This window comes from Gracilinanus agilis, chromosome 2 (assembly GCF_016433145.1).
Source record: "Gracilinanus agilis isolate LMUSP501 chromosome 2, AgileGrace, whole genome shotgun sequence".
Classification (NCBI taxonomy): Eukaryota; Metazoa; Chordata; class Mammalia; order Didelphimorphia; family Didelphidae; genus Gracilinanus; species Gracilinanus agilis.
Genome location: NC_058131.1, coordinates 320,209,727 through 320,228,259, shown reverse-complemented (window position 1 = coordinate 320,228,259; position 18,533 = coordinate 320,209,727). Strand labels below are relative to the sequence as shown.

At 49.3% G+C, this 18,533-nt stretch overlaps 1 protein-coding gene across 1 annotated transcript in view; it reads left to right on the top strand.

Annotated features, from left to right (window-relative positions):
• CRB2 (crumbs cell polarity complex component 2) overlaps positions 1 to 17,550 on the top strand; it is a 33,207-nt gene extending 15,657 nt beyond the window's left edge. Inside the window, exons 3-10 of the mRNA XM_044659753.1 lie at positions 1,279 to 1,530; positions 3,975 to 4,865; positions 5,259 to 5,782; positions 7,709 to 7,874; positions 9,899 to 10,772; positions 12,171 to 12,287; positions 13,908 to 14,034; positions 16,368 to 17,550. Of these exons, the coding sequence (XP_044515688.1) occupies positions 1,279 to 1,530; positions 3,975 to 4,865; positions 5,259 to 5,782; positions 7,709 to 7,874; positions 9,899 to 10,772; positions 12,171 to 12,287; positions 13,908 to 14,034; positions 16,368 to 16,595 (3,179 nt within the window). The 3' untranslated portion in view covers positions 16,596 to 17,550. The remainder of the gene's footprint in view (positions 1 to 1,278; positions 1,531 to 3,974; positions 4,866 to 5,258; positions 5,783 to 7,708; positions 7,875 to 9,898; positions 10,773 to 12,170; positions 12,288 to 13,907; positions 14,035 to 16,367) is intronic.
• Positions 17,551 to 18,533: the final 983 nt, after the last annotated feature.

Sequence of the window (18,533 nt, the reverse complement as noted above, 5' to 3'; positions counted from 1 at the left end):
TTTCTTTCTTTCTTTCTTTCTTTCTTTCTTTCTTTCTTTCTTTCTTTCTTTCTTTCTTTCTTTCTTTCTTTCTTTCTCTGGAGGTGCTAGGAATATTCCCTGTGTCTCCTGGGAGGCAATGGGGAAAGTAGGGAGCACTTTGAAAGGTGGGACTTTCAGAAGTAAGAGAATGAGATAGTAATGGCGTCGGGGATCTAATGAGATTAAGAGAACCCATTCTGGGAGCTGTGTGCCACCTACTTTCTCCACTTATCCACAGTTCCCTACCAAGTCTTGGCAGACATAGGCAGGGGCTCTTTCTCTTTCTCCACCCCCCCCCCTGCCAACCCTGCACTCCTCCTCCCATATCAGGGGTTGGTGACTGTGGGCCCCAGGAAGTCTTTGACTTACGGAGAAGTTCTGTAGCTTCTGGTGAGGATATGGAGATGTTCCATCTCCTAGGATCACCTCTGATAGACCTGGCTTCTGGCTGAGGCTCCAGGGCATGAGACTGAGGCCAGAGGAGCCTGGGTTCCAATCCCAGCTTTGCCACTTATTACTGTGTGAGATTAGACAAGGCACAGCTCTCCTTGGAGCCTTATTTTCTTCATCTCAGGAGATCTGGGTTCTTGTCTGTCCCTCCCCATCACTAATTAATAGTGTGACTTTTGATGTCTTTTTAATGAGTAGTTAACATCTCCGGATCTTAGTTTATTCATCAGTAAAATAAAGGGGTTGGATGAGATGGTTAATTAGAAGACTTTCAGCTCTAAAACCGATGATTCCTGCCTCTGTGACTTATTACTTGCACGATCCTGAAAAAGTTCTATCTTCTTTCTGAGTGCCCATCTTTTTCTCTTTAAAATGGAGATCATAGATTTAGAGTTGGCATGGATTTCAGAGGCCATCTAGTCTAATCCCATTTTACAGATGAGGAAACTAAGGCCCAGAGAGGGAAGTCACAGAAGCAATAATTCCTTAGTAATAGCTATGCTGTCCACCTCACAAGTTTTTTTGTGAAGACAGTAGTTTGGAAATCTTAAAGCTTCATGGAAATACAAATAGTTTTATTGGTCCTTCCTTCCCCTCTTAATATGACTAGGGGCACATGGGTTGGGTTGTTGGTTCCTACCCTAGAGCTGGGCATAGTGAAAGGATCTGTAGTTACTTTTAAATATTCTCCACTGCCCCTTGCATGAGTCCCTCCCAGCTGGGGTTGGGCAGATGTCATGTGGAAGAGGGAAGGAGGGAAGACCTAAGCCTCACATTCTCCTGACAATCAGTGCTGATGGGAGCCAGATGGAGTGTGGGTGTGGGTGCGTTGCGGGGGTAGAGATGGGCGGGTCAAGGGGAGCATGATTAGCCTCCACTCCAGCTCAGCTCCTGGTGAGCAGCTGCTCTGGCTTTCAGCTGCCTTGACCTGGCTGGACCCACAGCCCAATGCCTTCCCCAGGCACTCACCTCATCTTCCTGGCCCCCATGACTGCAAAGGGGGTGAGATGACACCCTCGCTCCCAGGGGCTGTCCTGGGGGGCCTATTGCTCCTGACAGGTATGAGCGGGATTGAGCCGGGGCAGGTACCGGGTGGCAGGGTGCTGAGCTTTGCCCGTATAAACTAGACTGAGGATGGGGGAGGGAAGATCAGCTCAGTGGGGAAGGAAGGGGCCCTTTGCTGTTCCTGGATCCCGTATCACGGAAAGAGGGATTGGGATTCTTACGTTTGGCCTCCATGGGCAGAGAGCCAGGAGAGGGGGGATATGATAAAGAGGGAAGGGGAGAAAAGGAGGCGGATTTTAGTTCTATGCGAGACAGAACTTTCCGACAATCAGCACTGAGCTGCCTGAGGGATGAGGGGTTCCCCATCACTGAAGTCTTCAAGCAGAGAGTGGGTGAACATTGCTGGGAGATGACAGAGGGGGGCTGAGAGGAGAAAGGCTGGTATAGGGGGAAGCATGTTTGATCTGAAGAGTTTGGGGTGCAAACTCCAGCCTCACTACTAACTAGTTGCGAAACCTTGGGCATGCAGCATCCTCCATAAAATGGAAATCCTCCTTCTTCTACTGCTTCCTTCCCAGGGCTGTTATGAGGGAAGGGCTCTGTGAGCTTGAGAGTGATAGAAAAAAACAAAGGTAATTTCAGTTACTATCTATATGACTTTGGGAAGGTCATTTCCCTTCAGTCTCCCCATATGTAAAATGAAGGATTTGGCCTAGATGATCTCGGAGGTCTCCAGCTCTAGAAGCATCCATTCTTATGATCTGCATTCAGGTTTGGTTTGGACTTGATGCCCTCTGAGATGCCTTCCAACACTGAGATTCCTCATCCCTGAAGCTGCCTGAATATGGGCAGAAGGCTAGTGAGGGGCGAGGAGTGCATAATCCTATCTCCTGCCCTGCCCCAGCCACCTACTGAGGACTCTAGACCACCGGAGAGTGGGAAACACCACTCGGGGACTCTTGATTTTGGATGTTAGGGGGTAGGGCAGGAGGGTTTTTAATGGCAGCTTGGACTAGGGACCCAACAGAGTTGTCCTATTTATTTCTAGGCAGACCAAGTGGATTGGAGATTTGGATTCAAATTTAACCTCTGCCACTTACTACCATGCTTTGGACAAATTATTTCTCTCTGGGCACTGGTTTTTCTCTCTGTAAAGTAGGAAGGAGAGACAGGGCTGTAACTAAACTCTTTCCTAGCAGAGAATATCTTAGCCATTTCTTTGTATCCTTAGTGCTTAGAACAGTGCCTGGCATATAGTTGGCATCTAATCCATGTTTGCTGACTGACTGAATTGCTCTACTCTTCTTTCTAATTCTAAAAACAGGGATAGGGATAAGAATAGATCTGTGTTCCATTGGCATAGGTTAATGTTCCATTGGCATAGGTTAAGTGTGGAAACTCTCTCTTTCAAGGGCAGGTTGGTAACTTATTGCCTTAGAGAGCTATCTAGAACATTGAAAGATTAAGTGACTTGCCCAGGGTCACCTAGCCTGTATGTATCAGAGATGGGACTTGAACCTGGGTCCTTCTGGTTATCCACTCTGCCATGACACATCACCCAAAACATTTCAGACTAAGTTACAAGGAGGCAGATTTTCCTGATATGCATCAGTGAGAAGCAAAATGGCGCCATGGAAAAAAGAGCTAGCCTTGGAGTCAGGAAGACCTCTGGTCAAGTTTGGCCTCTCACATTTAGCCTCCTGGTGTCCCTGCGCAACTCTCTGTACCTTGAAGTTAGAGGGGAGATACTGATCTGCCTTACTGAAGGAAGTTCCTCACTGGCTGTTGTCTATACCAAAGAAAATGCAGGTCCAGTGAAAAAAAGGAATGACGTCCTCATAATTAGTGCTGTTTGGCACTGCCTTGGGGGGTAATGAACTCCCTCTCAGAATGGTGCTGGGATAAAAGAATTTAACTATAGGTGAGGAGGACCTTGTCTTGAATTTAGCTCTGTAACTGCAGCTAAGTCACTTGACCTCTCTAATTCTCAATTTTCTAATCTACAAAATGGGGATAATTCTGAGTTTCTTACCTCATGGAGTTGTGAAGAAAATGTTTTGTAAACTTTAAAATATTATAGAAGTGAGGGTTATTTCTATTATTAGAGAGATCTATTTAAACTTTAACACTCTAGAAATAGAACAAATCTATTGGGTTCTCAGCCCAACCTATCATTGAAATAGATTACTTTTTGCAGATAGATTTTAAATTAAAAACAAAATATTTTTATTCTATTCAAACAGACAGTATCTGACTATCTGTCCACGTGGTGCTGTGGAGTATAAGATAAAATGTGAGAGTAGGGCTTGTTTGTTTGTCTTCTTAAAAAATGTTATCTCCAGTACCTAATGTTGAGGGGATGTTTAATAAATATTAAGTTAAGCTGATTACTCTACTCGGTAGAAGGTTAGACTAGATGACTGCTAAGACTGGGCTCTTCCAATGGGGACATTCTAGGGTTCCATGTCTATGGGCTGACATACCCATTCTTTCTATAGGTATATCGTGCATGGTCAATGTTGATGATTGTGCATCGGAGCCCTGTTTCCATGGTGCGTCCTGTGAGGATGGTGTGAATGACTACATGTGCCACTGCCCCCCAACCTGGGGTGGGAAAGACTGCTCTGTCCTGCTTACTGGATGCGAAGGTCACGCCTGCCAACATGGAGCCCAGTGCATCCCCATCTACAAGGCGGGGGCCCATAGCTATACCTGCCATTGCCTGCCTGGCTTTCATGGGCCCAGGTGTGCCCAATCTACTACCTTTTCCCTGGCAACTGGTGGCTCTTTGCTTGTGGCACTGCCTGCGAGCGATGGGCACGGGCAGCCAGCTGTGTCACTGAGGTTTCGAACTACACTGCCTGATGGACTTCTGTTCTCCCGAGGAGACACCGTGGAGAGCCTCACCCTGGTGCTGTCTCAGGGCACCCTGTGGACCATACTAAGGAGTCAGGGCACTGAGCTCCCCTTGAACCTCAATAGCCCGTCCTTGAGTGATGGGCATTGGCACCGGGCTGAAGTGGTGCTCCTGCAGTCAGCCTTGGAGCTGAGGCTGTGGCATGAGGCTTGTGAGAACGGGCCCTGCCTGAAGAGCCACCCCCTGGTAGGAGAAGTAGCCCTAGACTCCCCGGCCTTCCTGACCGTCCGCGTGGGTGGTGGGGCTGGGACCAGTCCAAGCTTTGTGGGCTGCCTGGAGGACGTGCGTGTGGATGGGCATATGTTGGTACCTCAGGATCTTGCTGATGGCCGGCCGGGGGTACGGCTGGGCTGTGAGCGTACTGATTGGTGTGGCTCAGGGCCTTGTGACCATGGAGGATCCTGTGTTGACCTCTGGACAACTTTCCACTGTGACTGCCCTAGGCCTTATGAAGGGCCCACGTGTTCTGAGGGTGAGTGCTGAAGCTGGCCGGGGCCAAGGGCACAGGGAGGGATTCGGAAGCCCCATGTCTATGGGAATGATAGAGCCCCAACCTTTGGGGAATACTGGGGATAAGGGCTTCCTTGCGTCTAGAGGCCACATCTCACTTCAGAGAGAGAATCTCCCAGGCCAGGGGCCATGTTCCTTCCCCACCCCCTCATTCTAGATGTTCGTGGTGCCTTAGGGGGAGGGTAGTTAGTGCCTCCTCTCTCCAGCCTGGGGTTTCTTGAGAAGTAGGGCCGTGTCCCCTTATACTCCAAAGGTGTAGACTGTGTCTCTATCAAACCCAAGGCTGGACTCCATTGCCCCTTGGGTGGCCTTTTCAACTTGCTGAGATTTCCTGTGCTATCCCCTTTCTTCCCAGAGCCACTGGCATGGACCTTCGGCCTGGGGGGTTCCCACAGCAGGGCCTCCTTCCAGCTTAGAGATGCGCCAGGCCCCAACCTCACCTTATCTTTTGTTCTGCGAACTCGTGAGGCTTCGGGCTTCCTGCTGCAGATGACCAATGGCTCACTGTCCAACTACACAGTGTTCTTGGCCAGAGGGGAGATCCATGTGGAGACAACTTCCACTTCAGTGGTCACCTATCCTGGACGCGTGGACGATGGACACAGGCACCTAGTGACCCTCAGCTTAGGGTCTGGACAGCTTCAAGGGCTGCCTCTGGGCCCCAGCTATGAGGTTCATGTGGGCGGTCTGGCCCTACCAGCCTGGGCTGAGCCTTGGGGTGGCAACTTTAAAGGCTGCCTTCAGGATATCCGTCTTAACAGCCTCCGCCTGGACTTCCTCCCTCTCCTTCACCCAGGCAACTGGACCGGTTCTGGGGAAGTGTATGAAGGGGAGGCCAGCAACCTTACTTTGGGCTGTGTCTCAGAAGATACCTGCATAGTGAGTAAGGAAGGTGGTGTGTGTGTGTGTGTGTGTGTGTGTGTGTGTGTGTGTGTGTATCTATATACATTCTGGGGAGAATGAACTATTTACTGGGGGGGTTCTTTGACTTTGGTATATAGAACATCAGATCTGGAAGTGAGCTTAGAATTTAGAACATGGAACATCAGATGTCAGAGCTAGAAGCGACTTGAGGCCATAGAATGCTAGAACAAAGAACATAGAACATCAGAGTTGGAAGAACCTGAGGTCACAGAATGCTAGAATAAAGAACATAATCATCAGCTAGAAGGACCTGAGGCCATAGAAGGTTAGAACAAAGAACAAAGAACACCAGAGCTAGAAGGACTTGGAACCATAGAATGTTAGAAGTGAACATAGCATGTCAAAGGTAGAAGAACATGAGACCATAAAATGTTAGAACATAGAACACAGAATGTCAGAGCTAGAAGGACCTGAGGCCATAAGAGGATAGAACAAAGAACAAGGAACACCAGAGTTAGAAGGGCTTGGGACCATAGAATGTTAGAACATAGAACACAAAATATCAGAGCTAGAAGGACCTGAGGCCATAGAATACTAGAACAAAGAACATAGAACATCAGAGTTGGAAGAACTTGAGGTCATAGAATGTTAGAACATAGAACACAGAATGTCAGAGCTAGAAGGACCCAAGACCATAAAATGTTGGAACCAAATATAGCACATCAGAGGGAGAAGGACTTGAGATCATAGAATGTTAGAACAAGGAACAAAGAATGTCAGATCTGAATACAAGATGTTAGAATTGGAATGAATCATAGAGACTAGCAGTCTATTCCCCTGTTCTTACAGATGAGGAAGATGAGGCCAGTGAGGTGGTCATATGGTCAAAGTTTAGGATAACAAATTAAGACTGCCTCCCTCATTAGAATGATCCTCCTCAGCCTGGGTTGGCTTGGTAAAAAGGCATGGGCATGTCCTTAGACACTCATCACCTAAGAAAGGCAGACTAACCCAGGAAGTCTAGAGACTAAGCAGACCATGGCATGGACTCTTTCCTGCTCTTCTCAACTTCTTGGGATTCCATGGGGGAAGTTAGCCCAATCCTCTACCATAGCCCTGTGGGGAGGGCTATTTTTACTGATTTCATCACATGGAGGAAATTTTCTCCTTGCCATGAATGGTCCCTTCATCCTCCTTCTGCTGGACTATAAAGCACCTCTGAGCCAAAGGGATCTCAGAAGACAAATGGAGAGGAGATGAAGTGGAAAGAATGTTGGCTTTGGAGTACGGATACCTGGATTTGGCTCTTGGCCCTATGACTAGCTTGTTTGACCTTGGGCAAGTCACTTAACTTTTGTTATGTATTACGCTTTATTGCGTTATAGTTTTTTCATCTGTTAAATGGGCATAATACTTTCATTACCTACCTCAGAAGACTGTCATGTGGACAGTTGGTGAATGTTTGGGGGGGGGAATAGAATTGTGAGTTACTATTGTCTAACCTGGGTAGGAATCCCAGTGGACAACTTCTCTGACAAGATCCAAGTTTGTCTAAAGTTAGTGTCTAATTCCAGCATCCAGTTTGTAAACAGATCTTTCCTCTACCCCCAGAGACCTGCTGACTCTGGGGGAATATCTGGTCTTCCATGTAGGTGATTTCTGCTCCTCATAGATGGAGTCCCCTATGCTTCCTTTCCAGGGCCCAAGAAGGAAAGGAGGTTGTTGGGGAGGGATCACTGGTCCCTCCCCGACCTTGTAACCAACGTATTACCTGTAGGGCTTTCGGCGACTCCCCTCCTCCCTCTGGGTCCCTGTGTCCTCCTCTGTATGATGGGGCTAGAAACACTTGCATCTCTTCCAAGAAGGGGTTATTGGGAGGAAAGTGTTTTGTACACTTAGGACTCTGCAGAAATGGGAGCTGCTGCCCTTCTTGTTTTGCAGCTTGAACCCTGTCACAATGGAGGGACATGTACCGTGACCTGGAATGACTTCATCTGTGTCTGCCCCCCTAATTTTACGGGGCCCACGTGTGCCGAGCGCCTATGGTGTCAGGACCAGCCCTGCCCCCCTCCTACCACCTGTGTTGAGGTCCCCAATGGTTACATCTGTGAGTAGAGGCACCCGATTGCCCCTTCCTTTCACCTCTGGGAAAATCCCAAGTTCTACACTTGATTCATTCATTCCAACAAACACATATAAAGCCCTACTATGTGCAGAAGTCTGAGTTCAACACCGGGGATGTGGGGGGAATTACAGAGAAGACAATTTCTAACCTTATGAAGCTTGAAGTCTAATAGAGCAAATAAGATAAACACAGCACATAATATTTAATATTCTGTCAATATAGTACCTGCTATGAATCTGGCAGTGCGCTAGACCTTGGGAATTCAAAGACAAAAAGAAAAAAAAAAAAAGGAAAGAAAAAGAGTCTTTGCCCTCAAGGAGTTTACATTCTATGGGTGAGACAGTATATACCAGTGATTCCCAAAGTGGGCGCCACCGCCCCCTGGTGGGTGCTGCAGTGATCCAGGGAGGTGGTGATGGCCACAGGTGCATTTATTTTTCCTATTAATTGCTATTAAAATTTAAAAAAATTAATTTCATGGGGGCTAAGTAATATTTTTTCTGGAAAGGGGGCAGTAGGCCAAAAAAGTTTGGGAACCACTGATACATACTCTACAGGACTAGATGAGATAACAGGTATTTTAGGTGCTTTGGAAATCTTAAAGCACTCTAAAAATGCGATTATTATTAATATTCTAATTCAGAATGCCAAATAGATATAAGGTGATTTGGCAGAAGGCAATAATAGCTGAAGGGATTAGGAAAAGCTCCTAAAAGGTGCCTCTGGAGTTGCATCTTGAAGAAAACAGGGACGCTAAGTGATGGAGAAGAGAAAGCGTTGATTACCTTCCAGGGATGGGGAACAGCCAGTGTAAGGGCAGAGTCTGGCGAGACACGTGTGTCATGTATGAGGAGCCAGAAGCATGGAGACCAGCCTGGCTGGGCCACAGTGTGGGAAGGGGAGGCATGGTAAAGAAGGCTGGAAAGGGAGGCTGGGGCCAGGCTGTGAGGGCTTAAAAGCCAAACAGGGGAGTTAACAGTTGATCCAAGAGGCGATGGGATATGGGATAAATGCATCAGAGAGGAGGTTCAAAGGGCTGAGAGGAGTAAGGTTAACCTTTGGGGGCTTCCTGGAAGAAGTGGTGTTTAAACTGAAGTCTGAAGTATAGTTAGGAACTGAGGAGGTAAAGAGGAGGTGGGGGAAGCCTTGTAGGTGTGGGGAACAACATATGCGAAGGTGGGGAGGATGAGAACATGACACGTATTTGAGGGAAGTAAAAACCTTCAAGCATCTGCCATGTGCCAGGCACCATGCTAAGGGCTGGGATACAAAGAAAGACGAAAGATGGTCCCTGCTCTCGAGGAGCACAGTTTGACCAGAGTGCAGTCTAGAAAAGAATCCTGTGAATTAACACTGCGAAGGTGGAGGGGCACCAGATTGCAGAGGGCCTTAAATGCCAGGCTGAGGAATCAGAGCGCCTGTGTCCTCCCACCTTCTTTGGCCAGGACAGCCTGGACTCCATGTCCCCTGGGGGGAGCTCCAGGTAGCACAATCCCTAGGAATGCCCCGGGCCACAGGGTACCTTCTTCTCCCCAGGAACGGCCTGCGCCCCATATCTTCTAAGGAATCTCAGACCGATTAGGGAGATGCTGGGGTCGTGGATGCCCGGGGGATCACTTGGGGACCACAGTCCCAAGGATAATTCCTCGGGTACCCTGGGCCAGGCACGCTCCCAACTCCCAGGGACTATCCAGACCCTGAGTCCCCTCTGCACAAGGGGCCCCCTGGGTCCTGAAACTCTTTTTTGGCCTCGCCTGACGGGTGAAATATTACTCCAGGGTATCCTTAGGGTCAGCCTGGGTTCCAAATCTCTTAGGGATTCCCCAGGTCTCTCTTTCGCCACTGGGGGCCCCACATTCTCCATGGATGCCCCATTCCCCGCCCCCTAATCCTGAGGTGCCCCAGCTGGATGTGCCCCTTGGCGCTGGGAGAACAAGTAGGGAGTAGACCTTAGCCCCGGCCCCCAGGCTGCCCCTCGCTCACAGAGGTCCGTGTCCGTCCCCTAGGTCTGGCCAATGCTACATTCCAAGATCAGCCACCTGCTGTGTTCACCGGCTACAACCTGTCAGCCAAAGCGGGGTTTGCGGGCCTCTCCTTGGCTTTCCGTACCCGGGACCCCGAGGCCGTCCTGCTGCAGGCCGCTGGAGAGGGGGCCTCCTTGTGGGTGGCCATCCGCAACAACAGCCTATCCGTGGCCATTCGGAGCGGGAACAGCATCGAGGGGGCCACCTTCAGAGGCGCGGGGCCCGTGTCTGACGGGGCCTGGCACTGGGTCACCCTGACCATGGAGGAGCCCGGAGCTTCTGCTTCTCGCTGGTGGCTGCAGCTCGATGGGGCCCGGAACACGACCCTTTGGGGCCAGGCAGGGAGCCTGGACTTCCTCCGCAACCGAGTACCCGTGGTTTTGGCAGAAAACTTCACCGGCTGCCTCGGCCGCGTGAGCATCGGGGGCCTCGACCTGCCCTTTGTCCGCCTCACGACGCCTCTCCCCCAGCCGGAGCAGTTCCTCCTGGCCAGCAGAGACGACATTGATCTGGGTTGTCGCGGGGGCCCCGTGTGCTCGGTGGAACCCTGTCTCCATGGGGGCACCTGCCAGGACCTCTTCAATGACTTTAGCTGCTCCTGCGGGGCTGGCTGGGAAGGCCCTCGGTGCGAGGTGGACGTGGATGAGTGCGGCTCGGCTCCTTGCGTCCACGGCCACTGTGGGAACCTGCCAGGCAGCTACCGGTGCCACTGTAGCCCCGGCTACACGGGGAGGGACTGTGAGACCGACGTGGATGACTGCCTCCAGCACGCGTGCCTGCATGGTGCCACCTGCGTGGACGAGGTCCTGGGTTACTCCTGCCGGTGCCCGCCTGACTTCAGTGGTCCCCGATGCCAGTGCGTACCTGGGCTGGGAGGCTCGGATGTGGTACCCTGGCCAGCACGGGAGGCCTGGAGCCTAGCGATCTCAGCCACAGCTTTGTTTCTGATTCTCGGGTTTTCTAGAAAGTGTAGCCTTTAGTGCTCTAGACTGTTTCCTTCTCCGGAAGCAAGGGGATCTCGAAGGCCCCATCCCGCTCGGATAGTCATTCTGTGTTTCTGGGGTCCCTTTCAGTGTGAACATCTTGTCTTCTCGCTTCTAGTAGTCTACGTTCTAGGATTCCTTACAACGATGATATTCTATCTTCTCTATTCTAACATTCTATGTCCTAAGGTTCTTTACAACTATTATAGACTACGTATTCCCATTTAGCATTCTCTATTCTAGGATCTCCCCTAGCTCCAACATCCTGTTTTCTATCTCCTAATGATCTACATTCAAGGATCCCTTCAGCTCTAACATTCTGTGTTTTCTTTTAATACTGTGTTCCAGGGCCCTTTGCAACGATGACATTCTATGTCCGATGTGAACATCCTGCGTTCTCTCTTCTAATAGTCTATGTTCTAGGATTTCTCACAACTACGACATTCTATCTTCTCTATTCTAACATTTTAGGTGCTAGAATCTCTTCCAGATCTAATATTCTGTGTTTTCTTTTAATACTGTGTTCCAGGGCCCTTTGCAATGATGACATTCTATGTCCAATGTGAACATCCTGCGTTCTCTCTTCTAATAGTCTGTGTTCTAGGATTTCTCACAACTACGACATTCTATCTTCTCTATTCTAACATTCTAGGTGCTAGGATCTCTTCCAGATCTAACATCCTATCTTCTGTATTTTAACATTCCAGGGTCTAGAATCCTTTACAACAGTGATTCCCAAAGTGGGCGCCACCGCCCCCTGGTGGGTGCTTGCAGCGATCCAGGGGGTGGGGTGGTGATGGCCACACCTTTTTTTGTATTACATTCTATTCTGAGTTCAATAAATAGTTTCATAATTTCCAGGGGGTGCTAAGTAATATTTTTTCTGGAAAGGGGGCAGTAGGCCAAAAAAGTTTGTGAACCACTGCTTTACAACTATGACATTCTATCATTTCTAACATTTTATGCTCTAGAATCTCTTCCAGTTCCAATATCCTGTGTTCTCTCTTCTAACATTCGATATTCTCAGGTCATTTACAACTATGACATTCTGTTTTTTATTATCTGACATTCTGTGTTCTAGGATTCCTTCCGACTCTAACATCCTGTCCTCTATATTCTTCTATCTTCTGACATTCTATGATCCCCCTGCAACATCCTGTTTTATGTAGAGTCCCTTCCAATTGACATTATCTTCTTTATTTTAACATTTTTTTTTGTCCTTAAAATCCCTTCCAAGACTTACGTTTTTTGATGTTCTGCTTATTTCCCAGGTGGCCCTTCCCACCAGATGAGTGTGGCCAAAATTTCACTTGCCTGAATGGAGGCCGCTGTTATGATGGGCCCTGGGGAGCCAACTGCACATGCCCGATGGGCTACACTGGCCTGAGGTGAGAGACCAAAAGGGGAGGCTGGGAGCCAGTTCCTGCTAGTGTCTGATGAGAAAGCAAGGAAAACATATTTTAACGTCCCAAAGTACGCAGAGAGGAATCGAGTGGAGGCTTCCTTGCTTAGGGACAAAAGGGATCCTGTCCCTCGTGGTCTCTGGCCTCTGAGGTGCTTCCAAATAAAGCTCGCCTTACTCTTAGTCAGGATAGGTTGTCCCCTGTGAAGTAGAACTGGAGAGACCACAGGATCAGATGATTCTGGGATTTAGAGTTGAAGGAACCTTAGAGGCCATCTAGCCTAGCACTGATACTTTACCAAGAAACTCTGGCCTAGGGAAGTGACTGAACTTGGTCACGGTAAGGCAGTAAAGTGATAGTCTGGATTTGAATCCAGGTCTTCTGACTCTAAATCCAGTCATTTCTCCCTTATATCTGCCCCATTCAGAGAAGCACTACTTCAATTAGCCCATCCTAGTACATGGAAATGCTACCTCTGGGCTAGGAAAGCGCCCCTCTGGGACTCGCCAAGCCATTTTATCTTTGTGGGGTAATTTCAGAAGATTAGTTTCCATCATCTAGCAGGGTCTGGAGATAAGGGCAGAAACTGGGGATGAGTAAAAGTTGTTGAGGTTTTTTGTTTTTGTTTTTGTTTTGTCAGTGGGATAAAGGAGTTTGGTTGTGTTGGTTGAGCTGTTAGTTAAGAAAAAAACAAGGAAAACATGCTGAAATGAAGATATGAAAATCAGATTCACAAGTCCATAAATGAAACTTCAGATATATCTAAGGCAGATGGGAGAGTTTCAGCAGAGAAAACCCACTGATCAAATGGTGCTGCTGAAAAAGCCAGGAAGCATGGGTTCTAGTCCTGAGGGACCTTGGTCAAGTCATTTCATTTCTCTGGGCCTTTGTTTCCTCACCTGTAAAATGAATGGATTGTATTCATGACCTCTAAAGCCCCTTCCACTCCTAACTCTTTGATCTCATGATGTCTTCTTCCCAGGCTTAGATTTGCCACTGACTTGGTTTGTGACCTTGGGCAAGTCATTTCCTCTCAGTTTCTTTATCTGTCAAATGAGGAGTGTAGGCTAGATAATCCCTAAGGGCTCCTTCCATTTTCCAAGTATGACATTCAGTCCTTACCATTGAGACACACCCCTCTTCCAAAAGCCATTTGGAGGGTTCTGGATAAGACTCTCCCCTGCAAGGGTCATGGGGTTGAGGTGCTGACCGCTCTCTCTCCCTCCCTCGACGAAGGGGCTTTTTAGGAACACGAGGAGAAGCAACCTTAGACTACGAAGTGACCCAAAGTGTAGGTTAGAGTTGGAAGGGATTATTAGATTAGTAGAACACAGAATGTTATCCTAGTCAGGGGCCTCCAAGGGCATGCGATTCCTGGAAGTCTAACGTCTTCTAGAACATTCTCGACAAGTGCTCATCCGACGTCTGCTTGGACGTTTCCAGAGACGGGGAGTTAACTTTCCCCCAAGTCCACTCGGAGCCATTTCTGATGGCTGGAACGGTCTTCGTGGAGGTGGAGAGGCAGTAGGGTATTGGGGCTCGGGGGGACGTTGTTTCTGGGCAAAGAGTACTTACTGTTGGCCCCCGCTTTCTTCCTCCTTCTAGATGTCACATTCCGATTCCTGAGTGTGAACCCAATCCTTGCCAGAATGGTGGCACCTGCCAAGCAGCTGGGAGCGAAGTCGAATGTATCTGCACTAGCAGTTTTGGGGGGCGACGCTGTGATGTGGCTGTGAGTGGGGGGCCCTGCGATCCAAGTCCTGAGGGCAGGAGGAGGGGGTGTCTGAGGCGACTGGGCAGAATTTCGGGTGGTTTGAGATGCCTGGGAGCTGTGGGAGGAGGAGTCGGCATGGAGAAGTTAGCATATTTGGCTTGGCAGCAAGCTGGTTTTTCGGGGGATGCTCACCGTGCAGGGAGGGGAGGGAGCTGACCCACAATCCCACCTGCTGGCACTAGAACTTCGGGAAGGGATCGGGCAGAGGGGAAGAGAATGCTCGGGGTCTTAGCGAAAGGGGACCAGATGAGAGAGGTGAGGGCTGGAGTCAGAATTTGGGGGCGAGAGAAGGCAGAGGAGTAACAGTAAAAACCTGGGGCGTCTGGGAAAGGGGGCTTCCTCTGCTCGCTTCTAAGGCTGAGTCCCAGGCAGGGAGTTAGGAGGGGCATTCAGGGGCATTCCAACCTCCCCTCAAGCAGGAATGCCTCCTGACAAGTGGCCATCCAGACTCAAGCTGAAGCCTGCAGGAAGGGCGAGCTTCCCATCTCCCAAGGCAACTAATTTAACTGTGAGACAGCTTTAGGCATTCCAAAATGTTTCCTTACATCCAGCCGGTGTCTGTCTTGTTGTAACCCCCACCCTCGCCCGCAGCCCCTGCTACCCACCACCACATTGTTTCTGTTCTGCCCTCAGAGGCCAAGCGACAGCCCTCGAACTCTGCTCTTTGCTCCCTGCAGTATTTTGTACGAGTTAAATGGTTAGCCTCCCCCAGTTCCTTCAGGAGGATGGCCGAGGACGGGACAATCATCAGGGTTGCCTCCTCTGCGTGGGTTCCAGCTTTCACCGCCATTTCTAGAATGTGGCCCTCAGAATTGGACTCATCGTTCAGAATGGGGTCTGATCCTGGCCAAGAACATGCAAAATTCCTGCCTTTTCTTTTTAAAATTTTATTAGTATTCCTTTTAAAAACTCTTCCGTCTTAGAGTGAATACTATGCATTGGTTCCAAGGCAGAAGAGTGGTAAGGGCTAGGCAATGGGGGTTAAGGGACTTGCCCAGGGTCACAGAGCTGGGAAGTGTCTGAGGACAGAATTGAACCCAGGACCTCCTGTCTCTCAGTCTGGCTCTCCATCTGCTGAGCCACCCAGGTACCCCCCAGACTCCTACCTTTTAGAATAATTTTTTGAAAGGAAGATGGGTTTGGAATCCTTTCCTTTTGAGAGGCATTTTTACAGCCTCCCTGTGTCCCCTTTCTTCTTGGTTATGGTGAGGAGGAAGTGCCTTTTCCCAACATGCCCTCCGGCTCTCCTAAGTGGCTAAGACTCTTGGGGATAGGGTAAGGAGTACCCTGATCCTCACTGTACTTTTCTGCCCTTTGCTTCCTTCTAGTGAGATTTGGGGAGACAGAGGCAGGGGCAATAAATCCACATCCAAACAAAGCAGACTGGCGATTGCCTTCTGCTTTGCTTTCAAGGTGTGTCGCTGTGAACCACGGCCACTTGTCCTAATCTAGGAGGGGGGAGGCTTGTGAAGAGGGCCTGGAGGGGTTCAGTGGACTTCAGGTTCAAAAGGAGTCAGTAGTCTGGCAGCCCAAAAGGCTGATGGGATTGTAGGCTGCTGAGACAGCGATGGGTGATAGTCCCAGTGTCCTCGTCAGACTTCCATTTTGAGTACTGGTTTGGCTCTGGACGCCACGTTATAGGGAGGACATTACATTGTCAAACTGGAGCCCATTTAGAGAGAGGCGACCCAGAAAGTGGAGGCACGAGAGATGGTGCTATCTAATGACTGGTCAAAGGAAATGAAGACCCCAAGGGGATGGCATCATCGTTTCTGTAGTTCAAGGTCTATCACGGAGAAACTGAAATAAGCTGTTCTGCTTAGCTTAAGAGGAAAAAATTAGGAGGTTAAAGGAAAGGCTGATTTTTTGGTACAGCAGGAAGAACTTCCGAACTAGGAACCAGGGTGGAATGAACTTGCCTTGGGAGGTCAGTGAATTCCCCGCACGAGAGGTCTTCGGTCAGAGGCTTGATGGCTACTTGTAAAGGAGGGGCTGCGTTAAATTACAGATCTGGGTCTAAAATGAGATGCTTGAAATAAAAACTTAAAAAAAACCTTAAAAATATAAAAAATAATAAAAATAAAAGTAAAACGAGATGGTTGGATTCTCATTATCTCAGACGTCTCTTCCTTTTTCTGAACCCCATTATCTTATGCTTCCTGAGGTCCTTTCCGATGTAAAAAAGTCCAGGATTCTGTGACTCAAGGCCCAAGGAGGCCGGACCATCTCTGGCCAGTTCCTTCTTGCTTTGGTGCTTCGCTAAGGTTCGTATCTCTTCGTTTCCTTTGCAGAAGGGGCCTCCCACCATCCTGTTCCCGTTCCCATTGATCGAGGTCGTCGTGCCAGTGGCCTGCGGCTGCCTTCTGCTGCTCCTCATCGGCCTCCTCTCAGGCGTCCTTGCAGCCCGGAAGAGGCGCCAGTCGGAGGGGACCTACAGCCCTAGCCAGCAGGAAGTGGCAGGAGCCCGGCTAGAAATGGACAGTGTCCTCAAGGTGCCACCTGAGGAGCGCTTGATATGACTCTCTTCCAAGCCCCACCACACACACACGCATCCATCTTCCAGGCCATGAGGGGGCTGTGGCCCGTCCCAGCTCAGCGAGGACCCGTGAGGCCCACTCACGCCGAGGCGGAGGAGGATGGGAACCTTGTCCTTTTGGGATGGAGCTAGGTCACAAAAGGTCCTTCCTCTTCCCCCTCTGCTGTGAAATGGAGCTCGGGTCTCCTGGGGGGATGTCCAGGGAGAACTGGGCCCCGTCGCATCAGCCCTAAGCAGGCAAAGCCCGGGTTTAAGAAGCAGAGGATCGAGAATCGTATCAATGTGGCCAAAAAGCTCTCTGGATTTGGAATCTGAGTTTTGGCCTGGGTTTGAATCCTGGCTCTGCTTCTAATTCCCTGGGTGACATTTCCCTTCTCTTGGCCTCAGTTTCCCTTTTGTAAATGGAGAGGGTTGGGTTAGATTACTTCTAAGGGTCCTTTTAGCTTTATCCGATGAACGGACTCAGCTCATTTGGGTATCTTCTCCCTCGATGTTAGGGATCGTGCAGGAACACTCGCCAAGACAACTTTTCCCCAAACCTGATCCCTGACAGCACTATGCAGACAATCTGGGGTGGGGGTGCAGGTAGGCAGCAATTGCCCAGGAGGGCCGCCTGCCAGGCCTCTTCTTCTGGCTCGCCTGAGGCTTCCTGATGGCCACTGAAAGCTTCTGGATCCTTCCATGGACTTTCCAAGAGAATTCTGCACAGCGTCTCCCATGCTTGGACCTCTGCCTCTTTCCCTCAACACCTGTAGTGGGAGCTTGGATGGGGCCAAGGGCAGGAAGCATGTATGAAGAATGACTATGGAGGACAGCATCTCCCCCTTTTTATCCTGGCCGTCACCTTCGGGTCATCCTAAGGAAGAGGGGAGCAACTCAGGGAACCAATCCAGAATGACACAAGTAATGGGAGAGAGATAGAAGCCGCCCTCCCTTTGCCTCTGCCTCTTCTTTCCTTCTTGTAGCCATGCATTCCTATTTAAGGAATTATTGTGCTTCAGCTGGGCTGAGGCTGTGTGTGTATGTGTGTGTGTGTGTGAGAGAGAGAGAGAGAGAGAGAGAGAGAGAGAGAAAAGAGTGAGAGTGAGAGTGAGAGTGAGATGGAGAGAGAAATTGTGTGGGGGCAGATTTTCTGTGCATATACTCTAGTTATATCATATGTGCCTTTATGTGCATACAGGCATGTGTTCACACTACACATTTGTTTGCAGATATGTGTGCAAGGCACATTAGTGCATGCACATATCTTTGCATATGTATGTTTGGTTGTGGGATAGGCCCAATGTGGGGAAAGCAGGGAGGGAAGGCTATACATCACAAGTCTCTAGGTCTCCTTACTTGGGGGCTTGCCTAGAGTTGAGCTGTGCCTTGGGAATAATCTTCAGAATTCAGATTCTTCCCAAGTGATCCTTTCCTGCCTCCCTTTCCTGGAACAGATCCATTGGGTATAGGATTCCCCAATTCTCAGAATACTTTCTGTGCAGTAGCTGGGAAATTAAGATGAAGAAATTTAATTAAGCCTGCGAGCATCCCCTCCTTTCCCACAAATTTCAGCGGCACTTTCCTCCCGGAATATAGGACAAGTCACACACACTGGAGCAAAAGAGATGAACTATACTACTGAACTTTCTGATGCTGGAGCCTGGAGCCCAGAAGTGCCTTTTAAAGACTTTAACATAACTGTTTAACTTCCTTGCTTTTGGTTGTAATGTTATTTCTACGTGTGTAGTGGAGGTGGTGTTTCTCCCCTCTGATGTTGCCTTCTCCAACAACTGTGATAGGTTAACAGCAACGAGCTGACCGGTGGAAGCCTCACATTGTCTGCCTGGTTTCTCTGCTAGCATCTGCTAGGGTGTAATGGTTAGTAAGCCTCTATATGTCAAGGGAAGACTGAGTTATCATTCCTAGCTAGGAGACAGGC